Below are 19313 nucleotides of genomic sequence, written 5' to 3'. Positions count from 1 at the left end.
CATTAACCAACCAAAGTTAAGACTCGCCTGCAATTGAGTCGTGGTCATCCATCCATCCATCCATCCATCCATCCATACATACATTCTCAATTCCTCTGCCCGTCCTTCCATCCATCCATCCATCCATCCATCCATCCATCCATCCATCCATCCACCATCTACACGACTTTTCCTGCAGTCAGAGTTTTGGATCCTAGCTGTTTGTCAGGCTGAAGTGTTCACCTGGATCGCCATTCCCTCGTTTATTCACACAGAGAAATCCAACCATTCACCCTCTCATTCAACCTCATGTTATGACAAGCATTCACCCTCTCATTGCTGTGCAGAGAGACGCGGCTCACCTTAAGCGACAAACCCTGGAAAGAAATGAACAAAGCATTGGAATGTATCATTGGGTTGCAATGAGTTTGTGGTGAACATTTGGGAACAGGAAACTGTCACTCAGAGGCAGTGGTAGAGCCGTGACCATTTGGTGAGGGATCTGACCGCCGGCCTCATAGTGACCCCATGTGATGTTCATGCGCCGCGCACATCGCAGCGGAAGCGGGACTCGGGCTTTGACGACTCAGTTGCCGGACGGTTGATTGACGCGCGGTGAGCCGTTGGCGTCTAATGCGTCTCCTGGCAGGAGCGCGTTCAGTGAAATGCCAGAGTTTGTTTTGAACATTTCGTGACATGTGTCAATCATGCAGGACGGCAGCGGGTAAACACGTGTTAATGCACACTTAATAGCTCTCCTGTTGCACCGATGGCAATCATCTGTCACACCGCCGAGAGGAGCCGTGCAGCCATCGCTTAAAATAGACCAGACACGCCGGAGAGGATCCGAGCGTCACGCTCTCTGATCAGGAAAACTAGGCACCGCGTCTGCGCCGCCGCGTCGCCAGGGTTTTCTCAAAAAACCTTTTTTAGAGACAGCGATGACTGACACACGTCCCTTTCCAGAGAACATCAATGTCATTCATCGTCCCGAGTGACGTTTCTGATTCCGCCGTTGCAAACGGATCCGCGTTTGACGTGTCGGCTCCTGACAGAGCCGGAGAAGTGTTTTACCTCGGAATGATTACACTGCAGGGGGCCGCCGTCATGCACTGTACGGCAGTAATCCAGGAAATAACTGAAAAATATAAAGAATTCTGATAAGCAGGCGTTGCGGATGGATACGCCGTCCTGCCTACACTCTTTGTTTACATCCACTCTCTCACTTTTGTGTTTTTAATAATAATAATACATTTTGTTTAAGGCGCCTTCCTTGACAGTCAAGGACACAGTACAGGCATTTCCATATACACTAATACAGATTTAAAGGAAAGCATAAAAAATCAAAGTGACGGAACATTTGGCGTCAGATGCAATAAGCTTTGGAGTTATGATTAGATGTGGGGAAATGAATGGTGCTTCTGTGACTTCTTACCCTTCAAACTGGCTCCCAGGCGAGAGGCAGACTTACAGGTTTGGGGATTGTTTTCATTTTACGCTTATTTTTTAACACGCTTTCATTCTGGTCATGTTTCAAGTACTCTTCAGACTATCGAGCGCACCTGATTATTACCCGCAGCGGCTAAAAATAACAAAATCTATGTGTACATATGTAGGCTGCGCTTGTCTATAAGCCGCAGGTGTCCACGTTGTGACATTTGATATTTACATACAAAAACCGTCAGTCGTCTTTTTCGCCGTCGGAATTGAACGGCACAGAATTTCCCGCCCATTTCATCGGTCCGATGTGACGAGGCGAAGGGGTTTTGGTGGCGTGAAGCTCATTAGCCTGAAAAAATCCATAAATTAGCCACATCGTTGTTTAAGCCGCAGTGTGAAAAAAGTAGCGGCTTATAGCCCGGAAATGAGAGTACATTCCTAGGCTGGTTGTGTGTGTGGATCCAAAAGTGTGTGTGTGTTCTGGATCGGGGAGGTTCCCCTCCAGTGAGGAGCAGCAGTGGTTGCGGCGCAGCCGCTGGTGTTCCCCCGCCTCCGAAACTGTTTGTTTTGGCCTCCAAGTCGACACAAAGCGGGCTAATCGGCGTAACCCACCCACCCTCCATTGCACTGACTCCTCCTGACAGCGCTAAATAAACAGCTCAAACCCCCTCCACCCCTCCACTGCCAGTGTTTGCAGGATTGTCAGTCAGCCTGATAACGCTCTAATCTGGATCAGCGGTAATTAGACGGCGAGAAGTTCCTCATTATTACGGGCCGCTGCCTCCCTTTGAGTCCGGCGCGTCGGAGAAACGGCGGCGGCGCTCCTGCGCCCCTAGATTAGGTTAAAGCTCCAATTATGCGGTGAAATATTCAAATCCTAGTCTGCGGTGATTTACGAGTTCATCGGCGGGTGAGCGCAGATAGTGGGGGGGCGAAAGAGCCGAGCCTCCTTTTTCAAAGGCAAAATAAAAAAAAAAAAAAAGAAGTGCACGGGCTAACCCTAACCCGGACATCCATCACGGGCCGCCGCCGGGCCCGCGCTCCTTCTTCGCTAATGCCCCGACCGCTCTCATTTATTCGGATAAATGTTCCACAATGAAATTAGAATTCCCCGGTAACTTCCTTGTTTCACTCCATTGAATTATAGGACTGCTGTAATTGACTGGGGTTGTGAGGAGCTCCTCCCCCCGCCTCCACCCACAGGGAAGAACAAGACAAGTTGCTTTAATATCAACCCCCTCCCCAACACCTACTCCAGCATATTGTGCACACACACACACACACACACTCCTCATGGCGTTCAGGAATGTGCCGTGGTGTTGACAGCGGCTCGTTGTGTGTGTGATTTACAGACGCCTCTGAAGTTCCTCTCACTTAACCCCAGATCACATCTAATGATCCCTATCGCTCTTCTTTCACCCACCACACACACACACACACACACACACACACACACGCACTCCCGGCCTCTCATATCTCATGCAATCTCTTGTGGCGACACAACGTGTTGTTTCATCAGGACGACGCGCGACGGTCATGTGTATGTGTGTGTGCGTGGGTGTGTGTCTGCAGCTCGTGCATGTGAGGCGCAGTGGAATTTGATCGCAGCTGATGTGGTTTCTCCGCTTGCCATTGGGCAGCATATGATCTTCATACAGGTGTGAGGAGCCCCAGGATAAGCTCAAAGGTGATGGTCTCCACTCAGCACCTTGTGCTTTTAAGCGGGATCTCATGTTCACACCCTGACGGCGTGTGAGAGTCCGTGGGAGTCTGGAGATCAAGAACTTGGTGGCATCATTGAGGTGTTCAAGGACCTCTTTTGTGTCCCTCTGATGGACTCACTGATGATGCCAAAGTGTCTTGCCGTCCAGATCCTCGTGTAGAACAAGAACGCTCAGGAGCTCCAAGGCCGTCGTTCGCTTTACTCTTCTGGCACTTGATCACTTAATTTCTCCTCCGTTGTTCTTCAGCGAGGTAATAGTGAACAAGGACACCAGAGGCATCCTGGTCCAATCCTCCATGTTGTTTCACCTGGTCACATTTGGCGTCCAAGCCCTTCTTCTGGACGTATGTTTGGTTTAGGAGCAGATGCAGATCCTCGCTCGGTTGTTCGTGTGTCTGAGGAAGCCGACCCATCAGAGTCTCTGCAGTTTGGATGGATCTTCTGAAAAAACAATAAAACAAGTCAATAAAGCACAACGACTCTGCGTATGTCGCCACCAATCCAGGAGTCCATCTCCTACACAGGACCACCACAGGGCTTCAAGTGATGCATACACACACACACACACACAAACATCCCATAGGCACTCCAGTATCTAACAGGTTTGAATTCCAGGGTTGCTTCTTGGCAGAGGAACAGGAAGTGAGACAGGCCTGGGCTGGTGGTGTAAATAACAAGGATGGAGAGGCTGAGAGGACCTCAGAAGACCTCAGAGGGCCAGGTGACAGCGGTGCTGGGAATTCAATGATCGGCTCAGCCGGGGGAGGGGAACCAGACCTGACCTGAACCACCATTTATTAATTCATTCATTCTTCTTTACCGCTCGTCTTGGACTTGTTCACATGCCGTAAAAAGATGTCCAACCACTCGCCCTCTCATTCGCACGTCTGGACAATTCAGAGTCTCCATGAACCTCCTGCATGTGTTTGGACTGTTTGAGGAACACGGAGTACGCTGAGGAAACCCACACGGACGCTGGAAGAACATGGATACTCCACACAGGAAGTGGGAATCCAAGCAGGGATCTTCTGGCTGTGAGGCAGAAGCTCCTGTGCAGTTGGAGGCAGGACATCAGAAGAGTCTCCGGCTTCCAAAAACACAGACTAATAGCAGCGGAGGTTACGGCGCCATTTTGAGGGATTTAACCTCCAGGTGTGTCGGCGGTTGTTTGGCACCATGAGCTAAAACTAGCTTAGGAGCTCTGTTGCCCCCGCGGTGATCACGCTGATGTGTGGAGAGCAGCTGCAGAAAAAGCAAGAAAGTCGTGCTTGACTTTCAGCTCCACCCTTTCCCTCCCCTCTCTCTGCATCGCTATCAACCTATAGCGGGAGTAAAAGCGTCTCCTCGCCGCTTTGCACCACCCGTCACCGCCAGCCGTCCCGCTGACACCGATCCCCTCGTTATCTCGGGCACTCAGCTCTCCGCGTTCACAGCAACCATCCTTCCCGTGTTTTTCTCTCCCGAAAGCTCCGCCGCTATTGAGCCCATCTTCTGCATGCGTGACACAAATATAGGGGCGAGTGAAGGGAGGCGCCGAGGAGATCATTAGCGGCCGTCTCTGCCATGACAGAAGCTGCTGCCTTATCATTTGACGCCTTGTTCTCTGTTTGTGTGTGTGTGTGTGTGTGTGCATATGTTTCAGAACTCAAGTGCAGACCACCGTGTGAGGCTGGACCTGGGCCTGTGGGACAAGTTCAGTGAGCTGGCCACCAAGTGCATTATCAAGATTGTGGAATTTGCCAAACGAGTGCCTGGATTCACAGGGCTGACCATTGCTGACCAGATCACGCTCCTGAAAGCTGCCTGCCTTGATATTCTGGTGGGTGTCGCTCCTTCTTTTCTTTTCTTTTCAGTCGAAAGGTGTCCACGGTGGAGCTGTGTCCATAGAGGTCAGGTCCGTAGGCTCCCACTCTCAGGGACTACACTCAAGAACAAGGTTCCTTCTTGCCGTGACATCTCATATTTTACTAGACGCTCAGGTGAAGACCCCCTGGGAAGTTCTTGTGGGCCACACACACACATCACACACCCTTAGCATTGGAGGAACACTGACCGTGCACTGAACACACATCCGCACACCCTTTAGCCATTTGCTTATTTGTTGTGAAGGTACCGTCATCTTCTGGACATTTTCTGCGGAGGTTCTCGGTCATCCAGGTCGTTGTGAATTCTTGTTGAAAATCTTCTACTCCCGGCAACTGGATTTGAATTTCTTCACTTGGAGACATTTCACCCCCTCGTCCGAGAGGCTTCTTCGTCTCTTCTCTGGGATGAGAGGTTAAACGTCTTCGAGTACAGAAATTCCAATCCAGTCGCCAAGACGAGATTTAGACAAGAATTCGGGATGTTTTTTTCGGCTCAAATCAACATTCATCCTTCATCTTTGACACGTATTCTGCTCTCAGTGTTGCCAGTGGGCGGAGCCTATCCAGGCTGTCACTGATCAGCCTGGATCCATCAAAGGAGACACACAATCATTCACTGTGTCATCCAGATGTCACATAATCTGGAGACCTACAGACATCCGCCCTCAAATTCACTCATCGTGGATAAACATCCGACCATTCACTCATTCATCCGCACGTCCGGACTCCTCAGGGTTTCCGCTGAGCCTCCTGCGTGTTTTCAGACTGAAAGCTCCAACCGCCACTCCAAACAGAACAGGCGAGCCTCTGGATCCGAATCCACCGTCGCTTCCCGAAGGCCGATTCGACCGAGACCGGTTGCGGCGTGAAGATTCACTCCCTTGAATTTTGAGAAACATTGGGATAATTGGCGAGATGCCGCATAGCACCTTCCTGTTTTGTTCTCCTGCGTCAGTCACGGTCCCGTCAGGCACTTCACGACGCACAGCCGTGCACCGGTGTCGTTTTCTGCTTCTTAAGGAATCAGTAATGAGCTGGAGCCTCCAACGCCGACGGAGTCGAGCCAAAGAAAATGTTCCTTTTGTCCCGTGTTCATCGGGAGAAAAAAAGCGGAATAAATGCCCCCGAAAATGTAGCTGAGGATGCTGGTTTAGAGGAACCGCAGGGTGAAGAACACCTGATCCAGTTCGGTTCACAGCGGACCGAAGGTCAGCAGTAGCAGGATGGAGTCGGTGTGTGCGTGAGAGGGTGAGGCTACAGGGTGGAGATGAAGATGGTGGAGGAGAGCAAGTACCAAGGGTCAACAGTGAAGAAGAGGTGGAAAGAGTATCAAGGGGCCATCAGAGGGACAGCACATGGTAGATGTTCTGGAGATAAAGTCGCACTGGAGAGCTGGAGGAGATCTGGAGGAGATCTGGATAGAAAGACACTGAGGTTGGAGCTGCCAGGCAAGAGGTCTGGAGGACCAGAGATGGATGGAGGACAAGAAGGTGTTTTGCAGTGGTGATCCAGCTGGATCCAGCAGCCCACTGTGTGCATACATCCAGAAAATGTCATGGTTTTTAAGTGTAGATGAGAGGGTGATTGGTTGTAGTTCTCCACCTTCTGCCCTGTGAGACACTGGTCAAAGTAGTTCCTGTGCAGGCTCGGCGTGCTGTCGTCTCAGAATGTGGCTAAAAAGTTTTTTAAAAAGCCACTTCATGTGGGTGTCCGGCCGGACGCTGGATGTTCTTCTCCCAAATACCAGAGACTCCTTTCGCTTTCCCCCTTAAAAAAAAAAAAAACGCCTTAAAACACGCCCTGTGTGATGTTGGGCGGTCAAAGCGGCTCGGAGAAGCTCTCGCAGCATCAAAGCGCCTCCTCATTGCGATGGCTTCCACTTTCCCTCCTCAAATAAGAAGAAAGAAGTGAAATAAAATAAAATGAAGCTTTGAAAATGTTTCAAATGGATGCGGGGAAGAAGTTCAGTTAAAGTTTAACGCCGGTTCCGGTCGAGCGCCGAGACGCCGGCTTACTTCGCCGCGCCTCCTCTTCACCCGAAACCAAGAGGAAACCGCGGCGATGCTCCGACTTCTTCTGAGCTGATGGTCCAGGGAGGGGAGAGCATAGATGAGAGGGACCAAGGTGACAGGGTGGAGATGGAGAAGGAGGAGGAGTTTCTGTAGCCTTCGGACAGGTGGAGAAGAGCATCAGCCAGAATGGAAGTCTGCTGCAGAGACCTTGAGGAGAGGACAGAAGGCAGAGCTGGAGATGTGGAGGTTCCTCTTTGGAGGAAGATGAGGTGAGGAGGATGGAGGGAATCAGGAAGGAGTCCGTCAGGGGGACAGCACATGGTAGATGTTCTGGAGATAAAGTCAGACTGAGATGGTTTGGACATGGACAGAGGAGGGATGGAGAAGATCTGGGTAAAAGAAAGATGAGGTTGGAGCTGCCAGGCAGGAGGTCTAGAGGACCAGAGAGGAGGTTTATGGACATGAACTTAGTTGGTGTCAGACAAGAGGATTAAATGGAGGCAGATGTTTGGCCCCTGAAGGGAGAAGCCCAAAGTAGAAGAAGAAGAAGATGTGGAGACGTGTCACCTGGAGGAACACCGGAACGTCTTTCTTGGATTGTTCGATTCATCCGTCAAAGGTGCCGCTCTGTTCCAAAGCAAACATCTGGTGCTGGTACCTGAACCTTAGAGAGCCTTGAAGAACATCCACATGAGGAGATGTGTTTCTTTAGGGGGTAAAAAAAAAAACTGGATCGGAACTTGAATCCCAATTATACGTTTGCATTGAATCTTTGACATCGCAATTATTTTCCACATAAATGGAAAATAATTCGGTAACACAACTGTGAAGTTGTGTAACTGAAATGCTTTGAAGGCTGCCTGGCGTTCAAATGGAAATTAGACGCTTGATTAACAGAGTCATCAGAAAAAGAGAATAAAATGACCCTTGCAATTACATATCACATTTAGAGGAGAGTGGAACTTTACTGTTTATGAATAAAAGGTGCAATCAAGAGATTCACTGACCTTTTTAACACTTCGCTGTGGAATAGTCGCTGGAATAGTTAGTTTCATGATCGACGCCGCCGTCGATGATTCCATAAAACAGAATTCATCTTTTCTGTGAGAGACATGGCTTCACATGTTTGTTTCTCGGTTCAGCGTGAGCTCCAGTGAGATGAAGTTAAATCAGCGGGGAGGGACCTCGGACGCGGCACCAAGACGCCGGGTAAAGACGTGCAAATGCAAACGCGGGTCAAAGCCGTTCAGGCTCAACCTGCAGGGACTCACGTGACGGAAGCCGCGGGGTTTGTTTGCTCGGTTAGCCTGGACGCCCCGTGGAAGGGGGGCGCTCCGTGAACTCCCGGGAACTCGGGGTGAAAAGTTGAAGGCCAACTCAGACGACTCTCTGGCTTCCGAGCAGCACGTCAGCATCCACTCACCCGCACATTTTCCTGGTGAAGGGCATAAATATCGTCGAGAAGGACTGGGCGAGGGAGCGTCAGAGGAGAGATCAAACGGTGTGTGTGTGTGTGTGTGTGTGTGTGTGTGTGTGTGTGTGTCAGCGCAGGCCTGGCCAGCCCGCTCGAGTCACCGCCAGTAGCCATGTTTTATTCTGTTTCATGTTGCAGACATGGCTGCCACTCACTGTCAGAGCCGGCCCACTCAAATGGCTTCAAAGGCTTTTGCATTCACCGTCAGTTGCTTCATTGCAGACAAACACACACACACACACACACACACACACACAGACACAATGCGGCAGGGTGACCCAGAGTATGGAGGAGTGTATGGAAAGTCATTGTTTGGTTGACTTCATCTGCTCTACTTGGAAAATGTTTAGCTCAATGTCCAGGTGAGATCTTGGTTTTAGGTTCTGGTGGTTACCAACACACCCCCCTCTAGCTCCTGCCTTATGGATCAAATTGCAGGTCCATCAGGACCGGTATCTAGGACAGTACTGTGTGGGACCTGTCAAACATCTGCTCGGGCTGCTTGATGGATATTTAATTCAGAGTGAGGGTCAAGGTCAATTCTGCACGCCCACGTTCCAGGTGGAGAAGGATCAGTAGCTCCTAATTACTTATTATTTGCAGAAAATGGTGCGACCTTCATATTTATGTGGTTATCATGTTCTGAGGACGTGGTCTGTGATCCAAACAGGACGCTGCCACTGTGAAGATGGCGGTTTAACTCCATCCAAAGAGGCTCCTCCTTCACAACTACCACCTTTTGTCTCCATTTGTTGGTTCGTCCACTCTTTCATTTGTCTGTCCGTTCATTCGTTGTTAGTTCCTTACGTCCTTTGTCCATTTGTCCGCCTGTTTGTTCCTTCATTCATTCATAGTTCAATTTGTTATTTTGTTCGTGTGTTCATTTGATTTTTCATTCCTTGGTCCATTTGTTCATTCATCCGCCCGTGTGTTTGTTTGCTTCTCCAAATGTTCGTTTATTTGTTTGTGCGTTTCTTCCTTCGTTTGTTCGTTTGCCCATTCATTCATTGGTATGTCTGTCCGGTTGGCCGTTTTTGACCCACTGATTGCAAACGGTAGTCCTGGTGCTGGAGATCCAGCCGTGATCCTGCCCAGCCCGGGTTGTCCATCACACGCTCACGTCCAGACTCCAGAATCAATGATTCGTATTTTAAAAGCAAACTTGATCAACGCCGGCGGTTTGGATTTCACTTTCAGCCTCCAAGTACCAGTTTTTGTCTGAACTGACACTGATGTTGTTTGTTTGTGTCTCCTCTCCGCCAACACCCCCTCACAAATGCCCCCCCGCCCCCGACAACTCCAGATCCTGCGCATCTGTACAAGATACACCCCCGACCAGGACACCATGACCTTTTCCGACGGGCTGACGCTCAACCGAACGCAGATGCACAATGCTGGCTTTGGCCCGCTCACTGACTTGGTGTTCACCTTTGCCAACCAGCTGCTGCCCATCGAGATGGACGACACAGAGACGGGCCTCCTCAGCGCCATCTGTCTCATCTCCGGAGGTGAGGGGAGTGACTAAGGTGTGGTGATTTTCCATCCTCTTGAAGTTGTGCAACTTTTCTGCATCCCGGTGAATATGATCAAGGAACGTACCTATCGGCCAACATCTTCCATGTCCATCGTGGACGTCCGCTTGATCAAATTTCTCATCCGGTTAAACGTTGATCGAAGCGCTTGTGTCGGTAGCAGTCCAACACAATGTTGTCAAATACTTGGATGTCCTCTTTAAAAGGTGTGTCGGGTCAAATGTTTTCATGTCGTGGCTTCTGACGAGAGGTCATGGCATCGGTACTTCTGAGAGATGCCGGCTGGTAAAGTTAACTTGGGCTTCACTTTGGCTCCGAGCATACGTGTCAAGGAACAGATGCTGACTTTGCGGTGACCCTCAGCCGATATCCAATAAAGGCGAGGGCTAATTTATGAAAATTGAGGCCTTTGCTGCATTTTAAACGGCCCGCTGACACACCGTTCAAAGCCAGCGTGACAACAAACCCGACAAGGATGCAACACCGCCTCTCTCCAAAAACAATGTGACACCGACTTCACTTGTCCGAGAAAGACAGCGACAGGGACAGCTCTGCCAAGTGGCGCCCTCAGAGAAGAGGTCCAACATTCATAGATAGATAGATAGACAGATTGCATAGACAATATGGGATGAATTTGTGTCTGAAAGTTCGCAGTCATCAGGGTCGGTCAATCATTCGTTCATTCATTATTTAAGCCGCTTGGCCTGCACTCAGGGTCGCGGGGGGGGAGGGCTTATCCCAGCTGTGATTGGACGAGAGGCAGGTTCACGGCGGACCGGTTCATCATAGAGAGACATACTGCTATTTTCCCTTTCGTTTACACGTCTGGTCAATGTGGAGTCTGAGGTGAACCTCCTTCATGTGTTTGGACTTTGGGAGGAACCTGGGGAACCCTGAGGAACCCCACGCAGAAATGGAGAGAACATAGAGACCCCACACAGGAAGGAACCCCTGTGGGAATCCACCCAAGGACCTTGTTGTGAGTAGGTAGCGCTAACCGCGCCGTCCATGATGGGCAATCATCAAATCTTCTTGTAGCAACAAGACTCAGTTCCCTACCTAGAAGATGTGTCACCTCTCATCTGAGAAGCTTCTTCAGTTCTTCAGAGCTGTTTTGTCCGGGTTCCATCCTCCAACAGTCCAGAGACCTTCAGAGGGTCAGTCAAAGACTCCCCTGTTCCCTGAATATGAATGACAGGGTGACTCGGCGGTGCACCATCCAGGGTATGCCCCGCCTCCGGGATACACCCAGCAACCTCCAAGGAGAAGATGGAATGAGTGGGTGAATGAATGAACAAGTCTATCGTACCACTTTGGGTGATCATGAGAAGGAGGGAGGAGTAACGTTGAGGTTTGTCACCATGGCAACGGTTAGGCGAGTGTTGGAAAGCGGAGATTTGATGACAGCGGTTGGTTTTCACAGTGGGTGCGAGAGAAGAAGATGCAGAGGAGAAGCTCGGATGGACGCAGGTGATTGGCTCCAGGTCAACGGTAGGCATGTGATTGGCTGGGGGTCAGATAGAAGCAGGCGATTGGCTGCGGTGACCCCCCCGAGGGGAGCAGCCCAAAGGACAAGAGAAAGTTGAGGTTCTCCTCTCACTCTGAGCAGCGGGCGTGAAGTTCACCGTTCCTCACCTTAAAAGATGAAGCAAAGGGGCAGTTGTTTTCTCAGGGCTTCCCGTGTTTCCCTCAGCAGAAGTTCCTGCAGTCAGAACCGTTTTTCTCCAGATGCCCTGACGTTTCAGTCTCATCTAGGAGACTCGGGCGGTGACATTTGGTGATTGGTGTGAGAACTTGTCCTCGGTGTTCTGCTCCGGGTCAGCAATGGTCCGTCGGTCTTCATGTCCCGTGACAGAAGCTCAAGTTCAGCGCCCCGCCCACCGACCGGCCGCCGACTGACTGATGGACCAAACAAAACATTTACGATATATTGCAGGCTGTTGCGTAACCCAGGACGGTCTGACACACTTCCAGACCTTCGGCGGCTGCTGCTGCTGCTGTCAGGGCCGCATTGCCCCCTGCAGGGTGCGCTATGAACTGGAGTCCTGAACGCTTCGCTCAAGTCAGGGTTTCTTCTCCTTCCTCAGCACTCCAGCCCTGCAGGGCTGAGCTTCTCATGGTTTTGTTTTTTTTTTAAATATGACTCAGAACCATGAGCGTCTTTAGCCTGCGAGCCTTTAAAAAACATTCAACAGATGATGACAGAGGGGAGAAATTGGGCATCATTGGGCATCATTCTGTTCCAACTTGGAAGCATCTCTCAGGTCTGACCAGCCCTAGGAGAGCATTCAAGGCCTGCAGCTTTCCAGACAGCAGCAGCAGTGTTACTGACCCGAGCGGGTGCACTCTGGTGCAGACCTGAAGGTGCTGCTCCTCACCCATCCAACCATCACATCCAACCATCAGTGGTTTAGGATCATCTACGCTGTCCAACTTGATGAAGTCACACGTGGCTGGACATGCACTCCAGTCCAAGACTCGAGTCTTTGGTGTCCACAAGGTCCAAAGAAAGGCTGACGGAGCGGAGGTTCACCCTGCTGCCTTGCAGCCAGAAGGTCCCTGCTTGGATTTCCTCCTGTGTGGAGTCTCCATGTTCTCTCTGTGTCTGCGTGGGGTTCTTCAGGTTTCCCCAGGTTCCCGTCACAGTCCAAACACATGCAGGAGGTTCACTGAAGACCCATTGTGCCCCTCACTGCAGGATAGAAGGAATGAATGAATGAATGAATGAATGAATGAATGAATGAATGAATGCGTGTTTCTCTTAATAATCCCTCCTAACTTGACCAGCACTTTGGTAGAAAGTGCTTGTGATATGATCATAATAATCAAAATAAGAAGAAGAATGATAGTCATCATTATAGCTACTATTATTAGTGTTATTATCATGATAACGATATAGCTAATTATTATTCTTTTTATTATTAGATTTTTAAAATAATTTGCCATCATGGCATGAAGAATGAATTGGGGGACAAAAATAATAATAATAATAATAAGAATATGCATTGTTATTATGATTATTATTTTGTAGTTGTTGAATTCATAATGTAAGACCAATATCTCGTTTTTAATGAAATGGCGCAGTTAAGTGTGACTTCGAAGCCTCTTTTTGGAGATCCTTCACTTTGAGTGTTTACCAAACTGCATCAGTTCATGTCCAGTTCAGGTCAGAAATAAATCCACAGACCCGTGTTGATGCCAACAACGTCTCGACTTGTGTGCTTCTGCGCAAGAGGACACGGACAGAATAGCTACTGCGCCGTCTGAAGAGCTGCTGCACTGTAAGAGAAGTCACATATTGCAGCATCCTTGCAATAAACAAGTCAGGAGAAGAAGGAGATAATGAGCCCGTCCTTCAGAATCAGTGCTGAGCTTTCCCCGGGGTGAGGGAGCAGTTTCTACAAGACGGCAAGTCACAAGTTTATATTTTATGGACACCAATTATTCATGACAACAAATTATTTAAGATAAATGTGTTAAATAGGCAATGTCATAATGTTTAGCTCTGAAGGTAACTTTGGGAATTTGAGTAGCTGAAATTGGAAAATGAAAACTCGAACACGAACAAATTTTTTTAATCCTTTTTTTACAGTGGTTGTTGTAGTATCGCTTGTGTTCTATGCGATTGGTCTGCACTTCTTTGTCAGAGTCATGTTGATTGTTGAGAAGCAAAGGGAGCCGCAGGGGTCAGGCGTGACCGGTGTCTCTAGAAAGGAACCAAAGAAGGTCCAGAGAGACCTTTGTGTATGACCTTCAGCCATGGCCCAGCTCCTTTCCTTTACTGCTTTGGTAGCGACCTAGCGGTTGGTACCACATGTTAGCATTGAATTGACTAGGAAGTAATCTCTCAGTACATCTGCAGCTCAGTTGCGACGGGATATCTTTTTGCTTCGGCAGCGCTCCGGCACAAAGAACCTCCCAATCATCAGGGTTGGATATGACTTGTCAACAGGGGGAAGAAAAAAAATCGCCATTTGTGATCGGCTCACATTTCTCACTTGTTGCGATGGCAGCGCTCGGTTCTCAGCGGGAAACCAGGCGACACAATGAGATAAGCCTCCACTCCTTAATCAAAGAGCTCCGTGCTGTTAGACATGTACAAGCCTGCAGCGTGTCTGCATCAGATAAAGCCAAGACATGGATTAGTCATGCATGAGTCTCAAGTTTTACTTACTTGTGTATGTGTGTCTGTCAGACCGCCAGGACCTGGAGGAACCTTCTAAAGTGGATCAGCTCCAGGAGCCACTCCTGGAGGCTCTGAAGATCTACGTGAGGAAACGTAGGCCCAGCAAACCGCACATGTTCCCCAAAACCCTGATGAAGATTACGGACCTGCGCAGTATCAGCGCCAAGGGTGAGTGGATGCGCTGCTTCTCCAGTCGCCGGGGCTGATCGGAGAAAGCCAGGTTCAGATCATACCGCTGCCTTTCAGAGACAAGAGAGGAGATGCAACAAGAAGTAGCTAACCCAACTCGTGCACTAAACGTGACCGCTCTCATGGCCATACCTGAGAACGCAGGGATTTGTTCGGTGATTTTAGTGCTCAGACAACTTCATTCTTTGTAAAACCTCGATGTGGATTGATGGAGGAGGTAAAGACATTTTGTGACGGGGATTATTCTTCTTAAAACTACGGTGCTGTTCTGTAGTTGGGAGTACCTTGGAGTCCATCACAGCAATGTCAGTTGGACATGAACATTTAGAAGACTGGGATAAGAACCAGCATCTCCAAAGCCATGACCATGTTCGGAGGGGTGGAGTGCCCTCTTCTGGTCGGGGATGAGACCCTTCCCAAGAGGAGTGCTTTAAGCATCTCCGGGTCATTTTACAAGTAAGGAAAGAATGGATGGAGCTGGATTTACCAGTGGATCTCCATTCCCACCACACCTGTGGTCAGGGGCTGTGGGTGGTGACCCAAAGAACCAGATCATGGATACGAGCCGCCCAAAGGACCTTCCTCCGGAGGGTGTCTAGGCACTCCCTTAGAGACAGGGCAAAGGCCTCAGCCATCGAGGAGGGGTTCAGAGTATAGCAGCTGCTCCTCAGCACCCAGAGCAGCCTTATGAAGAGGCTCGGGTATCTGGTAAGGATGCCTCCTGGAAGCCTCCACGGTGTCCAGATGGATGGGCAAAAAAAAGATCTACATTTGCAACTTTGCCAATTTTAACTGAAAGTAAAAGGATATGGGACAAATCACCACAAAGAGCTCCCTGCATGTTCTTTGGTCATTCATCTCTGACGCTGAGGCATGATTGGTTTCCATGTAAACTCTGAGTGCTTGGATGTATCAGTACTACAGTAGACCTCAGTTCTTCCGCTCAGAACCACTCAGGCTCATTTTCGTCCGTCTAGATGCTGGTTGATTTGCAGGAAAGTAGCAAACCCTGTGCTTTGGCAAGAGGCCTTGGTTCGGCATCTTGACTTTACCCTCCTCGCCGTCTCATCTCAAATGTGCAGTGCGAAGCGCCGATGATGTCTGACTTGCTTACGGCAAGTGTCCACGGGAAGCCACGACAGAAAACTGTTTTGGCTCGGCGCCGCTGGATCTTTAACTTGTTTCTCTCTGTTTCGTTGTTTTGTTTTAGGAGCCGAGCGTGTCATCTCTCTAAAGATGGAGATCCCGGGCTCCATGCCACCTCTCATCCAGGAAATGCTAGAGAACTCTGAAGGTCAAGACGGCCAGAGCAGCAGCAGCGGCGGCAGCAGCGGCAGCAGCAGCGGCGGCAGCGGTAGTAACAGCAGCAGCAGTGGTGGCAGCGATGGTGATGGCAGCAAAGATGGTGACGACGCCCCGACTGAGGAGGGAACCTGCCCCGGCGGCAAGGACGACCCCGACGCAGAAGCCGCCGCTCCAGAATCACCAAAGTCCTCAGAGGACAAGGAGGAGGAAGGGGCCGCCGTTGCAGCCGTGCTTCCCACTGACGAACCTTAGGCGACGTCTCGGAGGAAACATCTTTGACATTTGTTTGCACAAAACAGAACAACCAGGCAAGGTGCCGACCCCCCCCCCCCCCGGACCCTCTGAATCCCCCCTGCTTGGTATTACATTATCTTCAACCCCCCCCCGCCCCCCCACACCTTCTCCTCAAACCACTCCTGAAAGGAAAACTCGGAGGCCTCCAAGGAATCAGTGCTTTGTAAATACAGTGGTGGCGAATGGAGCGCTGGTTTAGCGTGCCGTCTCTGGAGCAGGGGCCGCGGCGGGGAAGGCCGCCGCCCCCGGAGGGCCCCAGAGATTAAACTCCTCAGGTCTCCCCGTGTAAATTCTTCTCTGCATGACCGGTTTGATAAGTGTTTTCTTTTTTTCCTCCTCCTTTCTCTCTCTTTCAGCGTTCTCTCCGTCCGCTGTACATACCATCGTATGCTTAGGTCTGTTTCTATGATGACTTTTGTGGTGCTTTTTCATTGTCTATGATATTATCTCCGAGGCGGACCGCGGCGGGGGGACTCGTCCGTACGTTCTGGTTGCATCGAACGCACAACGTATGCGGGTGGCGCTGGAGCGGCGCCGCCGGGTTCCACCCATCTGGCTACGACCTCGGAGCTTTTTTTTTTTTTTTTTTTTTTTTAAACATTAGCAGCTCTTTTCAAACAGAAACAAGTCTATATTTTTTTTAATTCATCCATCTGCACGCTTTAGGTCTGTTTAGAATTTTGTATTTGCGGTCCCTTTAATGAGAGCTGGACGAGATGAGAGGGTGGATGACGGGGACTTAGAAGACGGAATAACAGCAATAACTCAAATAGCGAAACAGGTGTAAACAAGAAGTTTATATACAGCCTTTTTTCGGTTTTTCAAGATGATTCTTTCTCTTAAATGGATGTGGTGGATCTGAAGCCGCTTAGACGATGGCAGCGGTATGGAATCATCGTCATCTAAAGACCATGAGAAGGAAAAAGTCAAATCCCCTCAGCCGCTAGCCGATTATTCCCCACACTCCTGTGTGGAGTCTCCATGTTCTGTCATGTCTGCGTGGGGTTCCCCAGGGTTCTCCGGGTTCCTGCCACAGTACAGACACATACAGGAGGTCACTTGAGACGTGTGAATGACCAGGGAAATGGGTGTCTGTCTCCAGATGCTGCCCTGTGGTGGACTGGTTAGGGTGATACCCAGGATAGGCGATGTAGTGAATGAATGAAATCCAAAAATTCAGCCAAAAAAGGCCAGATAGTGAAGTCAGCTACGCTGTGATCAGATAGAACTGAAGAACCTCTTATGGGACATGAAACATCTTCGAGGAGAGAAACTCAAGGCCCCAAAATTAAAAGGATGTAATTGGATTTTCGGTCGATGGCAAAGTTTCTCCCCCTGTTTGAAATCCATCCGGTTTTGGTCTTTTAAACTCGATGATTGAGAGCATTGATGATTGGTCTCCACGCAGACCTCCATTGGGAGCGCTGGGCCCAAACGGTGGACCTGGCGGCGCAGGAGCTGCAGGTGTAGCCGGTGGTCCAGAGGAACCTTCCTCGGTGAAGCCGCTCCGGAAAGCCGCCCGCATACGAGGTCTGAGCAGCCAGACCGGACGTCCTTCAAGTTATCTAGAATGTTACTGCATATAGACCTTATGGAAGTTTAATATTTTATATTTGTTCCGATATTGGAGGCGGTATTTGTCTCACCTTCCGCGTCAAGGTTCATGTCCGTACATGAATGAGTGTACATCCACGCCGCCAGAATGCAAAGCTTCTCTCCATATCGACAGCCGAGTCTGTTCTACTGTTTCCTCAAAGGAGGGAAGCACAACAGCGAAGCCTTTGGTACTTGCTCCTCAGATTGACCGGCCTTCAGGCCGCGGTTGACACCAGACACCATGTTTCTGCAGCAGGCCGTTGTCTCTCAGGAAGCTTCTCGTGGGTGTCCGTACCCCATGGACCCTCATTCAGCTTTACCCCGTTGCACTTTATTACCATGAGGAGGCTCCGTTCATCTTCCGCCTCTTGGCCGGGGAGTTCTCTCTCGACGGCCACTCGTTCCAGCTCCTCCAGGGGATGCCAGTCGGGACGCATGGTCCCTGTCTTCGGTCTTCCAGTTGGGACGTGCCGGCACGCCAGGTTGGGGTCCAGGAGGCATCCTGGCCAGATGGAGCCTCCTCATCTGGCTCCTCCGGATACAAAGCAGCAGCGAGCTCCTGCTGTGTGGCCAAGCTTCTCGGTCTATCCCCGAGGGAGAGCCCGGATACTCCTGTATCCGCTCGTATCCGTCAACTCCTTCTGAGGTGAAGTCAGGATCCCTAAATCTGCCTTCTTCACCACGACTGACCATCTTCAGAACTTCTGACGCTGCACCAGTCTGCCTGTCAATCTTCAGCGCCATGCCTTTCCTCGCTTGTGAACCAGATTTTAGATCCCTAGAGGGCACTCCGCCGTTGTCGGGTTCGGAGGTGCTGGTTCTCGTCAAACCGCTTCATGCTCGCTGCTTCACGCTCGCTTGGGTTGAACCTGGAGGTTATGGTCGCGTGAAGCCAACAGAACCACAACATCTGCGAAAAAGCACATCGCCATCCGATCGGTTAACACATGTATCAGGATTTACTGGAGAATCGCCCCCTTTATCGGTGAACGATTCCGTCATGGAGATTTCCCTCCATGGGCAGGATCCGTGGGCATGAAACCTGGATGAACCTGCTGTAGTTTACCATTTCCCTCAGAAAACCCCATTAAAAAATGGAAACCCAACATCATTTTCTGTCTGCAAAATCACCAGGCTCATGTCGCAGGCCTCGGCCAGGAGAGCAGCTCCGAAGGCTCTCCGCTCCTGAGGTGCCTGACTTGGAGGATGCTCACTGAGGAGAAGAACTCAAAGCTTTCCTTTTGAAGTTCCCGGAGGTGTGATCAGGATGCCATGCAAACAGCATGGTCCAGGTCTGGTGAAGAAGCAGGCGTCCACCACTTGCGAGGTGTATTGATGCCACCTCTCGGACCGGATCGTATCGGTTGAGTCCGATGCGTCAGATTATGATTGGGGTCCGGGTTCTGGCTGCGATGAGGAAAATGTGGATGGAACTGAGGGGTTGCTCGTGAAATTTGAAAGACCGATCTCTCGGTACGTCCCTTTGGGATCACGGCCCGCTGCAGCCTCCGCCTTCCAGAACTTGCACCGACGTCAATCTGATGAGCGTGTATCTCCTGCTGACAGCATGTACTACCCACCGGGCTCTACACACACGTGGGCTCTGTTGTGGCCTTATGAACAGAGATCCTCAACGCGCTTTTCTTTCCCTTTTCAGAAGTGTCTTGTTCAATCGGCGGAACCGCGGTGGTCGGGACGATTGTACGCTCGCGTCGAAA

General features: G+C 50.3%; 1 protein-coding gene across 1 annotated transcript in view; it reads left to right on the top strand.

Annotated features, from left to right (window-relative positions):
• The window catches only part of LOC147216431 (retinoic acid receptor beta-like), a 56708-nt gene extending 39773 nt beyond the window's left edge, over positions 1–16935 (top strand). The window contains exons 5-8 of the mRNA XM_086177880.1: positions 4785–4961; positions 9797–10001; positions 14221–14379; positions 15611–16935. Coding sequence (XP_086034006.1) covers positions 4785–4961; positions 9797–10001; positions 14221–14379; positions 15611–15957 — 888 coding nt within the window. The 3' untranslated portion in view covers positions 15958–16935. The remainder of the gene's footprint in view (positions 1–4784; positions 4962–9796; positions 10002–14220; positions 14380–15610) is intronic.
• The last annotated feature ends 2378 nt before the right edge of the window (positions 16936–19313 follow it).

The sequence above is a fragment of the Fistularia commersonii genome, chromosome 30 (genome assembly GCF_037954325.1).
Source record: "Fistularia commersonii isolate RoL2024-O1a breed Wild chromosome 30, RoL_Fcom_v1.0, whole genome shotgun sequence".
Classification (NCBI taxonomy): Eukaryota; Metazoa; Chordata; class Actinopteri; order Syngnathiformes; family Fistulariidae; genus Fistularia; species Fistularia commersonii.
Note: the sequence above shows the minus strand (reverse complement) of the source record. Positions and strands in the feature narration are given on the sequence as shown.